Source organism: Halichoeres trimaculatus, unplaced genomic scaffold (genome assembly GCF_033239565.1).
Source record: "Halichoeres trimaculatus isolate MK-OKI-2021-1 unplaced genomic scaffold, fHalTri1.1 fHalTri1_scaffold_10, whole genome shotgun sequence".
Lineage (NCBI taxonomy): Eukaryota > Metazoa > Chordata > Actinopteri > Labriformes > Labridae > Halichoeres > Halichoeres trimaculatus.
The window spans coordinates 12,228,814-12,250,697 of NW_027437187.1; the positions used below are offsets into that span (position 1 = coordinate 12,228,814).

Genomic DNA, 21,884 nt, shown 5'->3' on the forward strand with positions numbered 1-21,884 from the left:
AAAAGGCATTGCAGCTGCAGCTGACAAATGTTGAAATATCTGGCAGACAAACATGCAAATCAGGATTCATAATATCAATGAGTTTTGTTTACCACACTGAGTTAGTTTGCTGCTCTGATGTGTTTTTGTGGCAAATATGACAGTTTTTGGACATAATTTCTCAGCTGTGGCTCTGAGATGATCAAACGGAGCATTATGAAGCTGTTTAATGAATATGAAAACATGATGAGAGCACTTTCATGTCTTAAAAGTACAAGAACAAGGCAGAGTCTTTGATCAGTCTCTGTTGTAAGATGATATCAGTACAGCATAATGAATGTCTTTCATTAACTTGTATCATATGAAAAATTAACTGGGAGAGACAACACTTTGCTTTTCTCTCACACTTCTCCTCTTGTGATGAGCTATGTGATCGAGATGATTGGTTAAAGATGAGTATTGTCTACAAAACTGGTAAACATAGCTTGCTCCTGAGCTTTATTAACCATGGTTAACCAGAAAAAGTCAAAATGAAAAGTCAAAGTTAGCAAAATGTCTATAGCTCAATCATCAAAAATCTTGCCTCATAGCACAGGCCCCAGACAGGGAAGTTGTTTTTTTTCTTCAAGGTCATTTTTCTCCTGTTGCTAGGCCTTAAAAAGGATCAAAATACCTCCACAGCAGCTTTATACTGACGGTTGTGACTCATCTTAGAAAAGAAATGTGTTAACACAAACACACACATAGATTGTGAAAAAACTGCTTTTGCTTTTTTCATTCCTTTCTCTCTATGGAGGAAATGCTTGCATTGTGTTTTCTGCCTCTCCTCGTCTTGTTCTGATACAAACACACTGACTATACTCTACAAGGACAAACTCGTGTTGGTGAACTTTGTGGGAAAGTTCTGTCTTCCTGCTTTTACACACTTTCTTTTCAGCACTGGTGGTGTATATTTGTGTTCGTGTGTATACGTGCTTGTGTTAAAGGTGTGTCATAAAAAGGAAGTGGCTGGATGTGGGGTGGGTTGGGGGGGTGGGTGGGCCTCTTGCATTTCTTGTTCCTGCTCTAAGCTCCGCCCTGCAGCATCTTTGGCTCCTTCCACTCCTCCTGTCACTCTCGCCATCGACTGTCCTCTCTAACCAATCAGCAGTCAGATCTTCTACAGATGCTCCTCCCAAAAACAGGTATGAAACCTCCTGATAGGTCAGTACACTTAATAAGAGTTGAAAGCAGTTTCTCTTTATGTTTGTGAACCAAAGAATGAAGTTACTGTGTGCATGTGTGTGAAACTTTGCACAGCTCTGTTCTCAGGTGGTCACATGCTTTACTGCATGCTGTCTGACTTGCTATCCACCTGTCTATCTCTACATCTCCTACTGACTGTGCAATCATAACCTTTCTTTAAAACTCTACCGGCTATACAAGCTTCCTTTCCTCTGTGTTTCTACTGTTTGTGAGACTTCTGTAGTTTGCTACAGTTTTAAGTCAACTCTTACCTGATTGGTCCATGGGCTGATTCGTTTGCTTTTATTTCCCTCCTTTGTCATAAAGGAGGAACTTAAGGCTCATAACCAAAGAGAAACTGCTTTCAACTCAGTCTTAAAGACAATCATATCTGTTTTTATCACAAGGCACTTACAAATGCAGGACAAATTTTCTTGGCTCATTAGCTTTTTGCATGAGCAATAAAAAGTAACAGCTACAGTTAAATTGCTTTCCTCTTTCTACAGCTGTCATTAGCAGACAGAACACAGGGTTTTAGTGAGGATTAGTTGAGATGGACTGATCTATGAAGCACTTTTGCTCCCAAGGCTTTGTAGCTAACGACTCTAACTAGAGAATAAAAAATCCCTGATGAAGTATCTTAAAAAATGCCTAGTGATTGAAACAAGAAACAAATCCTGAAAACTATTTGATCTTTAATCTATTAATCATTGCTTTTGGCAATCAACTAAAGTTTCCTTTGGATGTTTTATCTGCATTGAAATGCTAATTTGACAGTATTCAAATCTGTCTTTGATCTTGTTTTAGTAAACTTTTTTTCTTTGTATATTAACCTGCGGGGTTTTCATCATTACTCTTAAATTTATTTTCAGTTGGTCATGTGTTGCACTCACAAGCACACGTCAGGATTCCTTCCTGAAAAAGCAGCTGCACAGAAATAGGCTTACGCATAGCTGTCTAGATCCACCCCCTCATCTTCTTCTGTCCCCTCATTGTTTAATGTTTCCCTCATTAATCACTATGTCTACAAAGAGTAACTGCCTTCTCCAGTCTGCCAAAATATAGATTACATAAACCTCTGCAGACGCTGAGCAGGTTATGTCCTCAGGCACCTCCTGCATCGTACGCCATACAGGAAGCTTATCCTTAAAGCTTGCTCTATAGTGCCCCCAGTGGTTAAAACCTCCACAGGGGGACTTTGAGCTTTCATCACTCAGGGTAACATTCTCCCCTTGAAAATTCAGCTGTGGCTCTAGCTTCAAAGCCTAACCTGCATGCTTTTGTTTTATCCAGCTTACTAACACTCTATTGCTCATATGATGATACACACATTAATACACACTCATGAGGCAGCGCTAAAATGCTGTGCAAGAGACAAGAGGGACTCCCCATCACTGAATACTTTTTCGTCCTCTTTCTTTAACTGTTTGGATGCATTGTTTGTGTTCTTGATTTGGCCCCCCCCCTGCATGTGATGTACAGATCCATTTGCATTAATTTAATGTAATTTTCTGGTTGATTTTTTTAATGTTTATTTCTGTTTTCATCACCCAGAATCACTCCGTTTTAAAGCATGCATTTTAATATGTGTTAAGGCCAGATCAACCATTGCTTCTTTGTCTCTTACAGAACCGCATGCATGAGTCTCTGAAGCTGTTTGACTCCATCTGTAACAACAAGTGGTTCAACTACACCTCCATCATTCTCTTCCTGAACAAGAAGGACCTCTTTGAAAATAAGATCATCAAGTCTCCACTCTCCATCTGCTTCCCTGAGTACAACGGTACATGCTTCTCGCAGTAACAGAGTAACTCATTCTGTTTCTTACTTTATCCTGTATGTATTGAATGATTGTGTGACAACAGGAGGCACTCTAGCTAATGAAAGAGGAGAAGCTCAAAATTGTCCTTTATTTTAAACTTAAAAAACTCACATCTTAGTGACATTTTGGTAGAATGCCTCTCTATGTAGAATCATATATGCCCTTTCAAAGACCACTCATTCCCCAGACAATAATGTGAACCTCACAATTATTCAGTTCCTTTAAAGCCTGATTTACTTATACATGTTATGTTGGCCTAGGCATATGCTGGGTGTCCATGTAGTCCTGTGCCTCTGTACATGCCTGCACAAATAGCTTGGGATATGTAGCTGGCCCCCGGCCACTCGAACAAAGCAGACAAACTCGACGGGTGCAACTTTCCTTTATTTAATCGGCACCATGACACTAGACAGGCACAACAAACAAAGTTCATTAAAATTTTAAAATCACTCAGTTACTAAAATATAAAATACTCCAACATAAATTCATTTACTTGAAATACACAAAGTCCATTAGGAATTATATAGTTAAAATGCACATTACTCGTACAAAATTCATCACAAACAATTAGAGTCCCGAAAGGGTTTAAATTGGTGCAACCACCAGATTACTTTACATAAACCTACTGGCTAAGCTCTGTAGACTGCAGGACAGCAGAAAACGTTAAGAATCCTCCGTGTTGCAGAGCTTACCAATCAAGAGTGCTTAACAATGCCAATTTCTCTGGTGCTGCCTTTGCTATTGAGAGTTAAACAAATTGTCATGTGACTTTGACCAATCAGCATCAATTATTTAACAATGCAAATGGTTAGCAAGAAAACCAGGTAATAACTGCGGGTAGCTGAGAGCTTACTTCAATTACCCAACAGGGTGAGATGGACTGAAAACAACTGTTTGTTAACCGTGTAGTCACACAGTGACAGCTTTTGGGCTGTGACAAAACAAAGACTGACTTTTTCAAAGAGTTAAAGTACAGAAGTGAAATATTGACAGAAATTAGGACTTTTAAAGGAGAGGGGTTTTGAGTTTGCTGAATACAAGAGAAAATGATAAGACATCATGGAGGGACACAACAGGACATGAGGTAGCCAGAGAGGGAGTGTGAGAAAATTAGGAAAAAAAAGAACACAAAGCGACCCTGTGGGAAAGCAAGATGGAGGGAGACCAAAACAGCACGACTGTGAGAAAGAGAGAATTAGGATTCCAGACCTGCTTCTTCTCCTCTCTTCTCTCCGCTCCATTCTTTTCCATGGCAGACAGTTCGCCCATTCGGATGCACTCCACTGTGCTGCTCATGGCTGAAAGCCAAGTAGTTGTTAGTGACACAAAATTGACTCCAGTCCCTCAGATCTGACTCATTCTTAGAGCATTTTAACAATTTATAGCTGCTCATTAAATCCACAGCATGCCCAGTGCTTGCATTACAAGCAGAACTAACTCTCACTGTTAGTAATGGACCTGAAGTAAAGAGGCATACAGTAGATTTGGCACTGCTGTAAAATGAATCAATTTACGGCACAGTGTAAATTAAGGCGCCATCTTTCTGGGTCTTGGACTTTAGCGTCTGTCATATTTGTTCTGTGACTGTGTAAAGACTATGATCGATTGGTAATATTAAAAAAGTGGCAGTACTTTCAAGAAGTAGCGAGGAATAACCACCGTGCTCTGAGAAAGATGTCCATGCATCATGTTTATTCAAGCTTGGCTGGCAGCTCTCTGTACACCTCAGCAGATTGTGTGCTGAGCCAGAAAGTCAGAGGTTAAGTTCTCAGAAAACATCAGAAAATAGTGCTGAGGCTGAAAATGTAGGATAGCTCGCTAATATAACAGTTCAGATGACAACAGCTTTTAAGCTCTTAAGCCTTCACCTGACTCTAACGCTGTGTCATCTCTGTGTGCGTGCATGTGTGTGTGTGTGTGTGTGTGTGTGTGTGTGTGTGTGTGTGTGTGTGTGTGTGTGTGTGTGTGTGTGTTTTCTCCTCAGGTCCAGACACTTACTTGGATGGAATAGACTACGTTAAGTGTCAGTTTGAAAGCAAGAACAAGTCACCCAGCAAAGAGGTGTACTCCCATGTGACCTGTGCTACCGACACCAACGACATCCAGTTTGTCTTTGACGCCGTCACTGATGTCATCATAGCAAATAACCTGCGGGGGTGTGGCCTGTACTGATGCGCCTGTGTCATGTCAGCTAATGGGTGAAGTGGGCTTGACTTGTGTTTGTACCGCACTGGTTCTGTGGTCCCCATCAGTGGTAACATTTTATGATAGACGTTGAAGTCTGGGCTACGAGCTGTGTCAGTGATGTCACTCCTCTGCCTAAACATCAGCTGGTCTCCTCATTGATGAACTGATTGTTGGTGTGGTCGTTTTGTTTGTGGACTCATTAGCTAGTTGGGCTTTCTTTCTGTGTTTTTGTCTTTTTTTACTTCCTCCTGAAGGAAAACCAGCAGCAGGTTTCAGTGTGCTGCATTCTAGCCTTGTATTTGTACATAATTCCAAATCTCTTGATGCTGTACAGAAATCTTGCACAATACTTACTGTTGACTCATGAGGGGTCCAAGGTTCATGAGACTTGTTTGTAAATACAGCAGTGCCGTACTCAAGGAACCAGACTGATGCCATCAAAGCAAAGCAGTCCCAGCAGTTACAACTCGCATTGCTTTAAACTTATGACAGGAACAGGGTGTTGGTATGGCTTATAATTAGGCATGAGGCTAGCACTCCAGCAGGTGACCCAGGTTCAAATCCAACCTGTGGCCCCCCTTTCTTCATGTTGCTCCCCACTCTCACTCTATGTCCTGCTCTATCCCGCCTGTTCTCTCTGAATAAAAGCATAACAAGCCTTAAAATGAAATCAATTAATTAAATTAATAAAGTATAGGATAGGAATCACATTTTGACATCTCAAATTTAAGTTCTCAGATTTAAAATGCAGCTTGGTTCGTCACAACTCCTTTCCCTTTGACTCGAGTAAAACTGAATATAAAACCTGTGTACCGTATTTTCCGCACCATAAGGCGCACCTAAAAGCCTTCAGTTTTCTCAAAAGCCGACAGTGTGCCTTATAATCCGATGGCCTTATATATGGATCAATATTGATTAATCATGGCTACTGTAGTCAGGGGGTGTCGTCGGAGTAACAGCGGTAAGCAGTAAGAACCTGTAAAGAGGAATTCTGCTAAGTGCTAACATTAGCTCACAGGCTGGCCTGGGCTTCTTCTCTTGTTTATTGTAGGAGCAATACAGCGCCCCCCAAAGGTCTGGCATTTGAACTGATCTCTGGAAACGGCTTTTGTGGATGGCAGAAACAGCTTCGTCTTTACAGCGCACTTTTTTTGAAAACTGCACAGAAAATAGTTGGATAGGAAAATGTGCGGCTCCGTGTGGATGTGGCCTGAGTTTGTCTGACTTATTGACTGTTTTGTTCACATTCCCTTTGGCGCAGCTCCCTCTAGTGGATGCATAATGCAACCCCAGCCACCATTATAGCTTCCACTCTATGCGCCTTATAATGCGGTGCGCCCTATATATGAAAACAGTTTTTGAATAGGCCAGTCATTGAAGGTGCGCCCTATACTCCGAAGCGCCTTGTAGTGCGGAAAATACGGTAGTCCCACTTTCTTGACCCACCAGCATGAAGATGAAGCAGACTTTATAACTTGCTGGACTAGCACACTGAAACAAATCAAATATGTTTACCAAAGCCCTTCTCTGTTAATTATGAGTTAGTATTCATGACGTGATAGGAAATGGTGAACAGTATCATCATGTAAAAGTAAAAATGAAAGCAAGCAAAGGCAAAAAAATTAACTCATGACAATGTTTAACTATTTTGATATTTCTGAATTTAAAAATGCAGCTGCAGTAACTTAATACTTGATACTGTGAAGTGTTTATCCAACGCTTTTATGTATTTGTCATACAGTGGTGTAGTTCAAAATGTGTCAATGTAAAACTATTTTTAACGGTTGTTTAAAAAAAAAGTCTTTCTTGGAACGATTTTAAAAAACCAAAGGGAGCCCCAATGAATCCAATTGCTCCAATTCATCTGAAAAAGACACAAACACGCTGACTAAAGAGCTTCTCTCTAGCAGAGCCCCGCTCATTCACAACCTGTGGGAGGAAGGAGGGATTATCACTCTGAAAATTGTTAAATCTAATGAGACCCAATGTAATCCCACCTGTGTAACAATGCTGTTGACACATGTTTTTCGCTCTGTGAGGTCTCATTCTCCTTAAAAAGATTGTAAATAAAAGAACAAATCCCTGAATTTGGCCCCAACAGGTTGTAGTACCACAACAACAAATTCATCTTCTCTGAAAAATCATTCCCAGTTTTTTTTTTTAATTATTATTATCACAAGCATGTTTGGCTATTAGAGAACTATTTTAACACATAAAAGGGTGAGTCAGTTTATGTAGCATCAACATGGCTGCTCGCAGTCTTTTAATTGCAATGTAATGTGTGTTTCCAGTCATGGATGGAGCAATCGTTTCCTCTCAATTGACTTAAAAACAAAGGGTGGTGCAGCAGTGATTGACTGTGGTTACATCATCAGTACGATCTTTAAAATCCTTCATGGCTTTAATTACACCAGATGTCAGCAACACCTTGTTTTTGGTTCCCTGTAGGAGAATGTTATGTCAAGGAGGGGAGGGGTATTTTTGTTTGCCTTTAGCACATGGCCTTGTATAAATGTACGAGGAGGGGGTTGTTATCTGTGCTGTTTATTCTGATATAATGTCTGTCTCTCTGTGGGTGCAACTTCAGGTCATATTTTAGAATTGATTTTCCATCCTCTCCTGTTACAGTATGCCAGGGTCCACTGCAAAAATCTTAACTGAAGAGCTCCAAGAGGTAGTGTTCTGACTTCACCACACAATCATCCGATAATGCTTCAAAGGAATCATTGATTTCATTGGGCCCTGGGGCCACATCTATTGTGTGAGGCTGCACAGTGTAATATCCCAGCCATCCACCTCTCTGCAGTAATAAGCCAGCGGTGAGATTTGAAGATTGAGTGCTGGGGAGTACATGAGGTCCTCTGGGACCAGAATGTCAACCTTGTGACTGTTGTGGTGGGCCTGATTTTATGTTTTTGCTGAGGTGGTTGTTGTCTTCAAGCTGCTTCAGGATCAAACTGGATCAGGATCAGTGTTTCCCCAAGTGCAGCTATGCATGCAAGACTGTAGCACCTAATGACAACATTTGAAAAAGCCAGAGACATGATTGTAAAGGCTGACAAATTAGAACAGCTTCAGACTTTTCTCTGTACATGCAACAGTTTACAGAATCACATAAAAGCTGAGCATTGTTTGTCTGTGGAGCCGAGCTGAGTGTGTTTACAGCTTTAGAGCTGTGAATGCTCTCAGCAAACAGGAGCAGGGAGCTGCTTTCTTTATTTATGAGCAGGGCGTTTTCTTTATACTGCTCTCCCCTCGACACTCAGCAAGTGAGAGCGAGTCCTCACCCTCTGTTCAAGTCTGCAACTTTCTGTCAACAGGTAGATGACATCATCGGCTCCCCCAACAAGTATGTGCCAAATGTTTTCAGCTCGAGACAGAGAGCTGCCCACAGCTGCTCATCAGCCTGGCTTGTGTGTGCTTGTGTAGCTTATCATCTGGGTGCTAACTCATTGTATATTCACCTACATGTGTGTGTGTTGTAAATATATTCATGAAAATGAGCATGTTTATGAGTTTTTGAAGTGCAGTAACTCCCACTGGGTGTACTGCTAGAGTCGGTAAATGTGGATTAGTTACCCAGAATGCACCTGTATAGCCTTTCCATACACACATTCTTAACACCTATGCAGACACTTCCTCACATGCACTAAAGAAACAAACATACCCTTGAGATTTCAAAATGTCACAACAGCTCACTCACCAGCGTCAAATAAGCACAGAGCTTCAGGTGATTAGTGGTTCCTTTATAATGGATGAGTTCTGGTATTAGGAAGTGTGTTGTCCTCAGGTATATGACTGTAAATATTTATTGCTAGTGTTAACGTTGAGGAGCCTAGTGCAGTGAAGCGTTACCTTCAACCTTAGATACAAAGCAACAATTGAATTTGCAAATAGGCCAAACCAAAGTTCAAATTGTCAGAGTTTGACAAAAAAACATATTTTTACTTTTCCACTGCAGTCAAATCATGTCCCAGTTTGAGGATTTCATTGTTCGCCTGTTTCACTTGCCACTGTAACAGTCTTCTAGTCAGTGTTTTGATTCAGCATTTCTTCTATGAATAATTTAGTTTGCCACCATCTTTGCTTGGTACAGAGCAGGATGCTGGTTGAGGCATTGCTGCTAGAGTGAAACAAAAACAGCCCTTGTCTAAATCGTTCATTTATACACATCTGTGTCCCCGTGTTTATGCTGCAAAGCAGAGCGCAGCCCGCAGTAGATACCAGGCGTGGGACAATGAGATGGTCATAGTTCCATCTAGTTACTTAGTGAGCTCCAATTCACATCCCGATGAAAAGAGATGCCTACATTTATGTTTGCCCTCCAGGCACCAGAGGAAGCATACTGTTGGAGCTTTTTCTTCAAACTTCTTTTATCCCTGCATTAACCTCAGGCAGCATACAGAGCAGGATGTTTCCACGTTCCTGCTCTACAGATTTAAAAGCTAATTAATGAGTCAGTCATATCAGATACATGAAAAATTTATGATCCTTCAGTTTATTCACAGGGAATGCTGGATGGATTACTGCATGTTCTCGTTTAAAAACAGGAGATTGAAATTACTTTATTTTTACAGTTTCAGGGAGTCGGTGCATACAGCCAGCTAGCATGTACAGCCCTGAAATCATCTTTTAAACACTTAAAATGTTGTGGCTGCTCTTACAGTCCAAAGTTTATGATCACATCTCATTTTACTAGAGCACTTATTTATTGTGATGGACCTTGAGTCAGGAACTGAATTATACAGGTAAAAAGGAATGAACAGTGGGCTTCACTGAAAAAAGCAATGAGACTTTACCTCCTGAGAGAGTTTTTGTGGGGTAAGTGAAGCTGGTAGACTACACCTTGCAAATTCCCCTCAAAAATCTGTCCAGTTCAGTGTTTATAATTCAAACAATGTGCACGTCCCCGTCAACAATACGTAGACTGTAAAAAAAAAGATTCCCAAAGCTAATCAGCTAATAGCATAGACTGTATAAAACATGGACATAGTCTCGCTGATGTCACCTGTCTGTTTCTGAAATGGAAAATGAAGCACATTGACTATAGTGGCCATATTGGTAGTGGCAAGGGCTTTGCATACAGCTAAAGGGTGCCTGTCGGTCACATGACCCTCAGCTGTGCCTCTTATTGGGGGAGTTCGCGATCTTAATATCCTCGACACTTGAGAAACAGCAGATTTTAGCACTTCCGCATTGTTTTATATTCTTAGGAGGTTCTCTGGAGGTTGCCGATTGGTTAATAGTCAACCAGCTAGCTAAACGTCAGCTAGCTGGGTCATGAGAGTTGTGGTGTGAACCAAAGAGATGTATTCAAATCAACACCACAGACTTCTGTTATATAGTAGTTCATGATGTATCCATGCTCATCCTTGCTTTGTATGTTCATGTTGAAATTTTCATTACTGGAGTCTGTCTGTCTGTCTAGCTAATTCAGATTGAAAAAGAACTGATCTGTTAGACTGTTTTCAGCTTTGCTTGCATGAATGAATGAGGAAATAAAGTGTTAGTGTTTTTCTTCAACTCCTTTTTCTCTGTATCAGTTACCAACATTGTCTAAATGGATGATGGGTACTGTAGTTAAAGTCCTGCTCCGCCCCTCTGATAAATAACAGACTTGTAATGCTGCTGTGTTGAGGACATTTGTGCTGTAGTCTGAGGCCATGCTGTAGGAGGTGTATGAATAAAAAAAGAGTTGTTTTTGTTTGTGCTTCTATTTGAGGTGGCCGGCTCTGATGTGAATGATGCAATCAGAGGTTCATTCAGGCCACGGTTGTTCTGAGCAGCAGGTGGTTTCACAAAACAAATGTTGGCTCCCTGTGCCAGTGTCATAGCAACATCGACAATCTCTGAAAACCAACAATGGCGCACAGGTGAAGAATTTCTCTTGCTGGGGTCTGACCCTTAGTGTTAGCGCCGTATTTGTAACATTAATGAGCCACTGCTGTGTCTTTTAGCTGAATTATCTGTGCCTTAAAGAGTTTGCCTGTAAATGCTTTTTTGGTCTTTCTACGATATGGTTTCAGTGATAAAATGAGAGTTTCTGCATGTACAGATCTAGATACTGAGGGAGGAATCACATAGCCATAGGGTACGTGACCATGATGAACTTTTACAGACAACAAGCAGCAGAGTATAACTGCTACATGACTAGGGGTGGGTAAAAATATTGATGAAACAATTCATCACAATATTTCCTCACCCTATTCAATATCGATTCGGGGGGGGGGGGGGGGGGGGGGGGGGTGTTATTCCTATTGTATGGAAGAGGGCCGCACAAACAGCACAGCCGCTTCATAGTCTGACGTTTGGGTTGTTTTGTTGCTCCAAAACATGAGGTGACATACCACATATGTTCACATGGGCATGAAAAATGAAAATCAAAGCATTAAAATCAATATCAAATCATCATCAAATCAAACCCTAAAGAATCAAAATCTAATCAAGTCCTTGTGCTGAAGTCAACATACTGTACAGATCACCTGCAGTGAATCCTACAAACATCTTCCCCCTTTGTACTTTGTGTTTCCATGTGTGTTTGTGTGCTCGTGGGTGACTGTGTGTTGTGTTATACTGAACACTGTAAGTCAGTTCATCTGCTGTATCTCACTCACAGCTGCATTAATTTATTACAAGTTGTATTTATGTCAAAAGAATGCCAATAAAGCACCACATGAGGGACTTGATCCGTGGTTGTTTTCTTGATGGTTTTGACCCCGCCTCCTTTTTGAATTGACACTGCAGCTGCTTTCTGTGTTTGTGTGTGTGCGTGTGTGTGTGTGAGTGTGAGTGAGAGATAAAGAAATCACCCCTCTGTTGATATCTCTGTCACTGTGTACAACCATTCAGAATGTAATGTAATTAAAGATGCAGAAGCAATAAAGAGTTGAATCCCTCTGATGTCTCTGTCTCCTCTGTTTCTCTTCCTCTGTCTTAAGTTCTAATTGGAAAGAGAGAGATAGCTTTTATCTTTTCTCTTTGTTTGCTTTGTTAAACTTTTGCCTTTCTACAGTTAACTTTAAGACACTATTGTACCATAATAAATTTGTGTTAACTCTATTTCCTCTACTTTCTTCTTCTTTTTTAACCTCCTCTGTTCCCTCTCTCCTCTCTCTCCTGTTCTTCCTGTTCAAACTTTTGCTTTCCTCTTTAATCCCTTTTTCTGTTATTCTCTGTGCTATCCCTTTTTTTTTACCCCTGCATCCCATCTCCCTCTCTTCCCCCCGCAGAATCGCATGCACGAGTCTCTGATGCTGTTCGACTCCATCTGCAACAACAAGTTCTTCATCGACACCTCCATCATCCTCTTCCTCAACAAGAAGGATCTGTTTGCGGAGAAGATCAAGAAGTCTGCGCTGAGCATCTGCTTCCCCGAATACACAGGTATTAAAAGAAACAGACTGTTTGTTTGTTGTTATTGGAGTGCATAGGAGAAAAACAGCAGCTCTCATACAATGAAGGCTGCAACAAAAGTTGACAGGTGAACAAAATTGATTTCCTCGAGAACAAAATAAGCTGTGAACTAGTGAGTGAAACAAAATCCAATCGCAGTGAAGTGAACAGAAGACGAAAAGATTTAATAGACTGATCATTCATCTTTGAACTATGAAAACACTGAAACACTGCTTTATCAATCAAGATTAATCGACAGAGGTGCTTTACAGGGCTGCTCATCTGTTGGCTGGAGCCAGGAGCACTGCTGTGTGGAAGTTGTGTTGTTTTTTATAGGAGCAGCTATTTTCTCCACTCTCTGTGTGTCAGATAAGAGAGTTGGAGCCACTTTGGGCTTTTATTCTCACAGCTGGCAATGAGTTAGCTTAGCTTAGCTTAGCTTAGCTTGAAATATGAGTAAATCCTTTGCCTAGGTATCTCAAAGAGTGAGAAAGCCAATTACATTACAGATTTTTCATTTGGTTTACACAAAAATGTTGATTTTTGATGATTGTTGATGCAAGTGGATTTTATGACCTCAGCTCACCAGTGTCTAGCTTCATATTACAGATGGAAAAGTGGCATCAGTATTTACCAAAGACTGTAAAAAAAAAAAAAATGCACGTCCGCATGCTCAGCTCGAAGTGAGGTCTCCACAAAAAGTGCTCCCCCTGGTGGCTGGCTGCAGTATAGGTTAAAAAATCCATCTCTCCAGTCATTCCAGATGGGCTGTGGTCAAACTTTAAAAAATTAATACTCCTCGTAGAAATGTTTCTCACGTCCGATTGTTGTGGTGATTTGAAGATATAATTTGGCTGTCTTTCTGAAAATTTTCGTTTTCATAAGTTATACGAGGTTAAAAACGAGGCTTTACGTAACGTTTAACAATGATTGACAGATTCCGTTCTCATGTATTTTTTTGGGGGGGGTGGTAAAATATGTTGCGAGGTAGAGTCAAGAAGTGATTAGACTCTCAAAAGAAAAAAATATATATATTATTTTTGTCACCCAGCTGCACTCAGATTCTCCCAGAATCCCTCACAGTCTCTACTGCGCAGACTCTGGCTGCACAACTGCAGAATGGCTGCGCCTGTGACAGGGGAATTTTGGCTTCAAAACCGTACAATGATAACACTGCACTCTATATACAGTCTATGGTATTTACATCTAAAGAGGTGTTGCCCCTCAAGAAAATAAACTTTCAAAGAGCTGAGTTCAGGTAGCTTTGAATGTCAGTACAATGATGCTGAAACTGATACTGAGGCTGGCTCTAGAGGAGGAAAAAGTTAAAAGAGATGATGTAAAAAGTGTGACTATGTTCAAGCTGTCAGATCTTAATGAGTTTCCCAACAGTGAAATATCTCTCCTTAACTTCTTGACACCTGCTAGTTATACCGCAGTAGCTGAAACAACCAATTTTGACTTTTACCGCCACCAATCAAAAAATACTTCTGGGAAATATGGCCCATTAAGCCAAAGTAAATGTGTCCCCTGCAGGGTCAGTCTTAATAAGCAAGTTTAAGCAGACATTAGAAGCTGAGATGAATATAGCTTGGGTCCTTTTTTTTTTTTTGAAGGGAAAGTTATTTTTTGAGGTGTGGAGGTTTGGGGTTAGATATATTACTCACAGGAGGATGGTGAGCTTGGCCCCTTTGTTGTGAAGCCAGCACAGAGGTTACGCATTGAACTGCTGCAGACAGCGCCAATTACATCACATAGTTTAATTTAGTTTCAGAAAATCCTACCCAACTAGAAGTGAGTGCATGCTATTTGAAAATTCTTAGCACTTTGCCATTAGGAAGCCTTGCTATTGGTTTCCTTCGCCTGCATCACATTGATCAGCTGATGAGTTGGTGTGTCTGCAATCAGAGCTAAAACACAGTGGCTTTGTGATGTCAGAGTAAGGCCTTTAAATCTAACAGACAGCATACACTCACACCAACATTGTCACAGCTATCTTACTTTCTTAAAACTAGCTTAATTATGTGGCGAATCGACCCCATCAGCAACACTTGAAACCTTTGCTTCTAACACTTACTTTTAACAAGTTCCTCATACACCCCCACTTAAAAACAAGACAAACACTCCCTTGGGGAACTCTGCAGCCTCATTTTGTAAAATGCAGATGTACACGAAGATTTACTCATCCATGTTTAATGTAGAAGCACAGAAGGAGTGAGAGGAGACGGTGCTGAGAGAGTGAGAGTGGGAAGCATCGGAGAGGCTTAATTAGAAGTTGAGCGGGGGAGAAAAAGGACAGCGAGTACTTCATGTCGAGGTGAGAGTGAGATGTAGCCGAGGCTACAGGAGGGATTGTAAGGCAGAGAGCAGGAGACAGTCACGCTTGGTTAACCAAGAGGAGGGAGGAGAGGAGATGGAAAGTGAGAGCTGTCTCCTGCCCTCTCCACACATGTGGCTCTTTTAAGCAAATCCAGATGATTGCTGTCTCTCATTCTTAACTTATTCCTGCTAACTGTGTCTGTAATCTCACTAAGTATTTCTGACTGGTCTAATCTGGATCCTGCTTCATCATCATGCCTCACCTCATCTTTAGGTAGTGGTTCCCTTGAAGAAGAGCTGGGAAACTGTGGCTTATTAGATTGACATAATGGATGAATAAGTGCTTTAAAAGCAAATCCATCATGTCAAATGCAGTCTGTTTCATCTCTGGTTTGACATATACAGTTACAGTTGCTATTTCTGGCTGTAGGAGATACAAGTAGAAAGTTCAATGCCTGATTTCTCCACACAGCTTTTACTTTTAAGCTAGGGAACTCACAGTCATATTTCTAATCTGCCAGTACATAAACCTCGGCTGCAGAGGTCAGTCGGCTCTAGCTCAGTCAGCAAACTGTTTTCAGGACCGGTTCCTGTTGTCATATATTTTAGGAGCAGTATTTACAAATCACACATTTGATTATGAAGATTCTGCAGAAGGTGTTTATGTACACATCACTTCACCCTTAGTAGTTTTCATTTTGTTGGTCTGGTACTTGTTTTAGACACATTCAATCAAACCATTCATCACAGAGTTCATTGCTATTGAAATCTTTAACCAAATTAATAAAAAGCTAAAAAGCAAAAACAAAATAAAAAGCCATGGTATATTCAGATGTAAGGCCATGTTCAGAAAACTTATGTTATACTGTGCAAATAAACCTCAGTCAATATCAGACTGCTCTAACACCCTCATTTTTGTCCTGCTCTGTCAGATCATCAGGTTGAATCAAGTGCTATACTGTTGATATAAAACAGCAGATGTCAGTCTGCAAGACATGACACATTTCTACAGATGGAGAGAGGAAATAATTTTTTTTTTTTAATTACATACGAGGTGCTTTTCCACCAGAAGTACCAGCAACTTTGAGTTCCAGGAACTTCTCATTAGGGAACTAAATTGTTTCTTTGGCCTGAACATCCCGTAAAGACTATGCAGATGAGGCTAGTGGGGGGCACTAGCCAGGCCAAGAGCAGGCAATGAGACAAATATGAAGCCGTACGACAAAAATAACGCCATAGAAGGTGAGACGTGCTAGAGTTAGCCTGTTAGCATGGAGAAGATTCATCTTAAGCTGTTTTTGATCATGCCTTCTAGATTTGCCAATTGATTCATCTTTTCAGCGCTTTGTAGGTGACAAGTGCTCATGACGAATCAGATTGGAAACGTCCAGTGTACTCAACTTAAAGCGAGTAGAATGAATTTGAAAAAGCTGACAGGGAAGGATCAGGTTTTTTGTTTGTTTGAAGAGCATCTCTGTTAACCAGCTGCTCTCAGCCTGGTTACAACCCTTGGTAGTGGCTTGCAGTTATGATTAAAAACTTCCCTGAAAAACTAAGGATGAATTACAGAGAACCTCCTCTGTGTTTGAACAGCTGTTGTAAAGTCCACTGTAACTAATAGAAGTGAAGGTAAGCAATAGAAAGAGTCACCCTCTAAACTGATACACCGGGAGCTGACACAGACACATTCCTTAATCTTAGGCTCAAAAGAGGCGATTGTTAAGTCATTAAGCACAATGTTGGTACTTCAGCAACATACAGCTCTGGCACCAAAAAAATTTCTGGATCTTTCCAGAAACTTAAGGGACTCCTCACAGGGTAAAGAAACTACCCAGGAAATACTTTTAGATTCCAGCCTCTGCTGTCAAAACGAACCGAATTCCTCAAATGTCCCTTGTTCTTGGGAAAAGTTCCTGCCTTTGAAGCACCTATTGTTGGAGCTCTTCTTTGCAGTGGAAATGCTTTAAATATGATCTTAGACAAAAAAAAACTTCCACAGCCTTTTTCATTTTGTCAAATCAAAGCCTGATGTTTATGACATATTTAATGTCGTCATCACCATCATCAGACAGACGATGCTGGGACGACATTCACACAGTGTCAGCATCATCAGTAGTAACAGAGGGGTTGGGGGAGACAGACAGACTACAGTATGTGTCTGCATGTCTGAGTACTTGTATCTGTGGAGCTTTTGCTGCATGTTTATCGCTCAAGCTTTTGCAACACTGTAACGAGACTTTGATTTCCTTAATTTTGGGGGATCAGTGATCGGTGATTCGCCCATCCTTACATATCTTATTCTGATCTTACATACCTCCAAAAGGTCTGACAGCCAGCCATTGTTGCCTTTTTGCTCTGAGAGCTAAAACTCAGGACACTTTATTGGTTAAGTTAAAACATAAAGATTTTATTGTTTAACAGGTATTGTTCAATGATTTTCAATAAAATAAGATTTGACCATTCAAGGTATATGTTGTCAGTTATAAAAAATAAAAATTGGTATCGGCCTAAATCGGTATCGGCAGGTCAGGCTTTTTAAAGATCGGTGATCGGCCAGAAAATTGTGATCAGTTCAGCCCTAACTGTAAAACTGTGAAAGCCTACATTGTGCCATTAATGTTACCCTGTAGTTGGATCAATATAGAAGCACAACAGTGGGATGACTGCAGAGCCCCATTACTGTTGCACACTCACAGTATTAAAAGGCTTCTCTCACTCCTCTGTCTCAAACACACACACACACACACACAAACACACACACACACACACATGCTGTGATCCCTGTGGGTTCTGAAACAGGAGCAGATTTTAGCAGGAACACCAGGGGAACATTGGGATCTCGATTCCCAGCTGTCACCCCCAGTATACAATTCATCTGGCAGTCGTTTAAAAAAATCTGTTCATGAAAGTTGTCTCATGTCCCCCCCTCTCTGCTTCCCTCTCTTCTGTTCTCAGGACCCAACACCTATGAGGACGCAGCAGCTTACATCCAAGCACAGTTTGAGAGCAAGAACCGCTCGCCAAATAAGGAAATCTACTGTCACATGACCTGCGCCACGGATACAGGAAACATCCAGGTGGTGTTTGACGCCGTGACCGACATCATCATCGCCAACAACCTCCGAGGGTGTGGCTTGTACTGAGCAAGTCTCCCCCTCACCCCGTAATGTCCTCCCCCTCCTTTGGCCCCTCCTCCCCCTCACCCCTCCTGTCCTCCCCTGCCTCGCCTTGTCTCTCTTCCTTTGACACTGCTGTGGAAATGATGATGGTGATGATGATGATTCTGCTGATTATTTAAAGAAAAAGAAAAATGCAACTAGGTACATATTAATAATGAGGATAATTTTAAAAAATAGGCATACATATATATAAATATAAATATATATATATATATAATGTTTTTAGTTCTTGTCTCTTCTCCTCTCGCTCTGAATCCTCCTCCTGATGTTCTTTGGCGCTGCCCATCAGACAAATCTGTTTGAGTAGAAAACATAAAACCCTGCAGCCTGGAAACTTCTTGAACAAAGTCAATGAAAGCCTTTTGTTCGCCATTCTTTTTCTTTCTGACGTGTCTTTTGTTGTTAACAAAACAAAAACCTGTACTTTTCTTGCTGATTTTTTTATTATTACTATGAATATGACTTCTGTTTTATTTTTGTTGATTGTTTGTATATTTATTACATGAGTATCAGTCTGAACACTGATTTTTATTCACATTTTGCCTCACCTTGACACCTTTATTTGTTTATTATTTTTGTTCATTTTGCTAAAGTAGTGATTATGTATTAATTTTGCTGAACTTTTCAAATGTTTATAGCACTAAAAAACAGACAGGTTGGTGAAAACCTTGAAAAAAAACTCTTGAGACCTGCTGAAACTGACAACAGTGATTTTAACATTAGTCTTTTGTTTACATTAGTGGAGACATTTCAAGATGTTTGTTGTCAATTTCCTGTTTTAATTTTGAGTAACTTGTGTTGTTATACTCCCAACGTTTGGGTTGTCACAGACAGGAAGGGACACTTCCTGTTTCCCCCCACCTGGCCTTAGCTGTTAGCCAATCGCTAATCATGGCCAAGCCTGAGAGCCAATAGGAAATGTGCTAAATGTCCTACCAGTGCCAGGTAATGGAGGTGCTGTACTGTAGATAGCAACGCTTTTAGAAGCAAGTACACAACGTTATGACTCTACCTTTCTCACCATTATAACTCTAGACCTACTAACATCCTCCATGTAAGGAAACTCATCCCTGCATTGATTAATTTATTGATTTATTTATTGATCGATCACCTGTCCTACACACCTCTCTCCTGCTCTCTTTCTCTTTTTTCATTTACATACCACCACCATGCCTTTTCTTCTGTCTCTTCATCTCTCTTTGTTTTTGCCTTCATTTTGCATGGTGCCCCAGCATCCTTCATTCAGGATCAGAGGGCCCCCCCTGCCCCCCTCCCTTCTGTCCGACCCTTCCAACCCTCTTTTGCTCCACCCTCCCCCCTTCTCCGTCTCCCAAAGCCCTGACACAGATAGCATGAGATTCTCAAGCCTTTGTATAAAGAGAGCAGTTAACTCATAAAACTAAAAAAAAAAGAAGCTTCACACGAATACTGTTGAGATAATAATTTAAAAAAAAACATTTTAAAAAAATTGAAAAAGGGGAATAATAGTTTAAAAAAGGAATAAAAATACAAAAAGAGCTATAAGGAGAGTTAGCAACAGAAGGAAAGAGGTGATTGGTTTATGAATGGGATGGGGCGGGGTTAAATAAAGAAACTGTTGAAGTTTTGAGGAGTCGCAAAGTCAGGAGGGAGGCGTTGATTTTCCTTCCTTGAAGTAGAATTTAAGGTAAAAATCTCCAACAACAATAAACGATAGAACCAGATAATGTGGATATTACTACAACATCAACGACGACGATCCTGTAATATTCACAAAAGATATTTCCTGTGCTTTGTAGCTACAAACTTTTTTCTTCTCTATATCTCCATTTTTTAAAACTAAGAGATGTTTTGCAAAGAGTTCCTGCGAGCTGATTTGGAACCACAACGATCTCAGACTGACCCTGTGTTGTTGTAATGCTCTGAACTGTTCCCACCCTCTTCTCTCTCCTTTTACCGTTTTGCCTGTTTCCCTGCATTAGAACTGTGTCCTCACTTTAGCCTGACTCAGAACGACTAAATATAATATTATAACAATATCTATTTTTTATTATTTCAGAAGAAAAAAAAAACAAAACCACTCTTTTTGGGGAGAGCACGTTTCTCGCTGCGTCCGCTAGTTAGGGACGCCGCATGTTCACACATCGACGCTGTATAAAGTCATGCTCCTTTCTTCTTCTCTGTCTCTTTTCAGTTCGATGCACATCTAACAGGTCTACAACGAAAAGCACAGTTCTCACATTTCACACCCACACACTTTCACGCACTTACACAGACACACACATAATAAGTAGATTTGGAAATTTGTTATCTATTCATACCTAATCTATGTTACCCCTCATCGATCTATCTATCCATCTATCTATATAGTCCTCTCTTTCTTGCCTTTTGATTTCTAGTTTTAAAAGAGAAAAAATGTGTATGATGACATGATATACCTGTTTCTTTGGCATTCTGTTCCTGTTCATTATTTCTTTAATTTTTTACCTCCTCTTTGTTTCGTTCTTTATCCAGTGAATGCTTTTTCTGTGCAGCTTTTTTTTCTCTATCTCTCCCTCTACTCCTCTTTAGTGAATGGTTGTTATTTCATGTGGGATGTCCGTGCTGGAAAAACCAATCGAATGTAGTGTTTACATTAAAAAGCCACTGTTTTCATGACTACAAAGAGTGTTTCCGTCTCCCAGTCATTCAGTGTCTGTGCTCCTGTGTCTCCAGGCTTTGAGGAAATGGCTCCGCATGCGGAGTCACGATTTCAGTCCGACTGAGAATGTGGAGCATTTCAAATTGGATTTATGTGAAACCCACAGGCTCTAAGTGAATGCTGAAAAAGACTCCAGATACTTGGTTTGAATAAAGAATTTTAGAGTGGAGCTTGTCGAGGGAAATCTCTGTAAATGACACATCTGTTTTATGAAATGTGACTCGAGGTGGATGCTGGGTTTAGTACAAACACCTGTTAAAATGCGTATTAAGATGGCTCACTGAGGAAAAAGCACGCAAGCAGAGGTGCTAAAGACTTGGAACAACTGTAAATGATGTCAGTGCAGTACTACAGATGAAACAAAACCAGCTTTGGGACTGTTGGCAGTTCGCACTGTGACATCTAATGAGAGGCGGCTGGTTATCTCTTTAATTGATTTTTTTTTCAACTTCTCTTCGCATACAGCTGGTCTTCCTATAGACCTCGGCAGGGGTTCGATACTGCTGCAGTGGCAGAGAGAGAACAATGAATCGTCTCAGGGGACAAAACTAACATATTAGTTTGTAGAATACATCAGCTGACCTTGGTGACTTTGCAACAAAGACAATTTCACCTCCATAAACCTTCTAACAGGATAACAAAAGGCATTGTTTCATCTCAATTTTAGCATAATCCTGAATGTGCACTGGGGCTTTTTTAAAGTGCAAGTTTTTACCTTAAATTATAATGGATTACTTCTCCTTTATGCTTATTGTATGTAAATTCACATGCTGTTTAATTTCCATGTAGAATATAGTGAGTCTTAATGACTCTGGGGAGTTTAATTCAAATTAGAAATCAGCAGGTTTGTTATCCCATGATAAAACATCTGTGGTGGCTCAGATGTTCCCATTACTTACTCTAGAGATTGCAGAGGCTGCAAAAGGATGAGCCCCAGCATCATATTTCACTTATTTGCAGGGAAAGCAAAGTCCAGCTGTTGGCCATTGTTTTGATATTACAGTGCAACAGGATTAGTAAAAAGATTAATTAAAGGTCCCACATCATGGAGAATTCACTTTAGACTGGTTTTGTAACAGTAATATGCGTCCCCAGCCTGTCT

General features: G+C 40.6%; 2 protein-coding genes across 3 annotated transcripts in view; both read left to right on the top strand.

Moving 5' to 3' along the window:
* gnao1a (guanine nucleotide binding protein (G protein), alpha activating activity polypeptide O, a) overlaps positions 1 to 20,746 on the top strand; it is a 120,621-nt gene extending 99,875 nt beyond the window's left edge. Inside the window, exons 7-8 of the mRNA XM_074677738.1 lie at positions 12,442 to 12,595; positions 17,879 to 20,746. Of these exons, the coding sequence (XP_074533839.1) occupies positions 12,442 to 12,595; positions 17,879 to 18,066 (342 nt within the window). The 3' untranslated portion in view covers positions 18,067 to 20,746. The remainder of the gene's footprint in view (positions 1 to 12,441; positions 12,596 to 17,878) is intronic.
* On the top strand, positions 1,062 to 10,117 carry LOC141796553 (guanine nucleotide-binding protein G(o) subunit alpha-like). Of its 2 annotated transcripts, XM_074677740.1 has the most exons (3): positions 1,062 to 1,163; positions 2,833 to 2,986; positions 5,010 to 10,117. In XM_074677740.1, the coding sequence occupies exons 2-3, from the start codon at positions 2,839 to 2,841 to the stop codon at positions 5,195 to 5,197; spliced, it is 336 nt and encodes a 111-aa protein (XP_074533841.1). In that variant the 5' UTR covers positions 1,062 to 1,163; positions 2,833 to 2,838; the 3' UTR covers positions 5,198 to 10,117. The 2 variants fall into 2 exon arrangements, with proteins under 2 accessions (XP_074533841.1, XP_074533840.1); XM_074677739.1 differs by lacking the exon at positions 1,062 to 1,163 and having other exon boundaries at positions 1,244 to 2,986.
* Positions 20,747 to 21,884: the final 1,138 nt, after the last annotated feature.

Excerpts from the sequence above, each read along its gene's own strand:
- LOC141796553 (XM_074677740.1), top strand. The coding sequence starts at position 2,839 with ATGCATGAGTCTCTGAAGCTGTTTGACTCCATCTGTAACAACAAGTGG. Across the intron at positions 2,987-5,009 it reads CTGCTTCCCTGAGTACAACG|GTCCAGACACTTACTTGGAT; the intron begins GTACATGCTTCT and ends TTTTCTCCTCAG.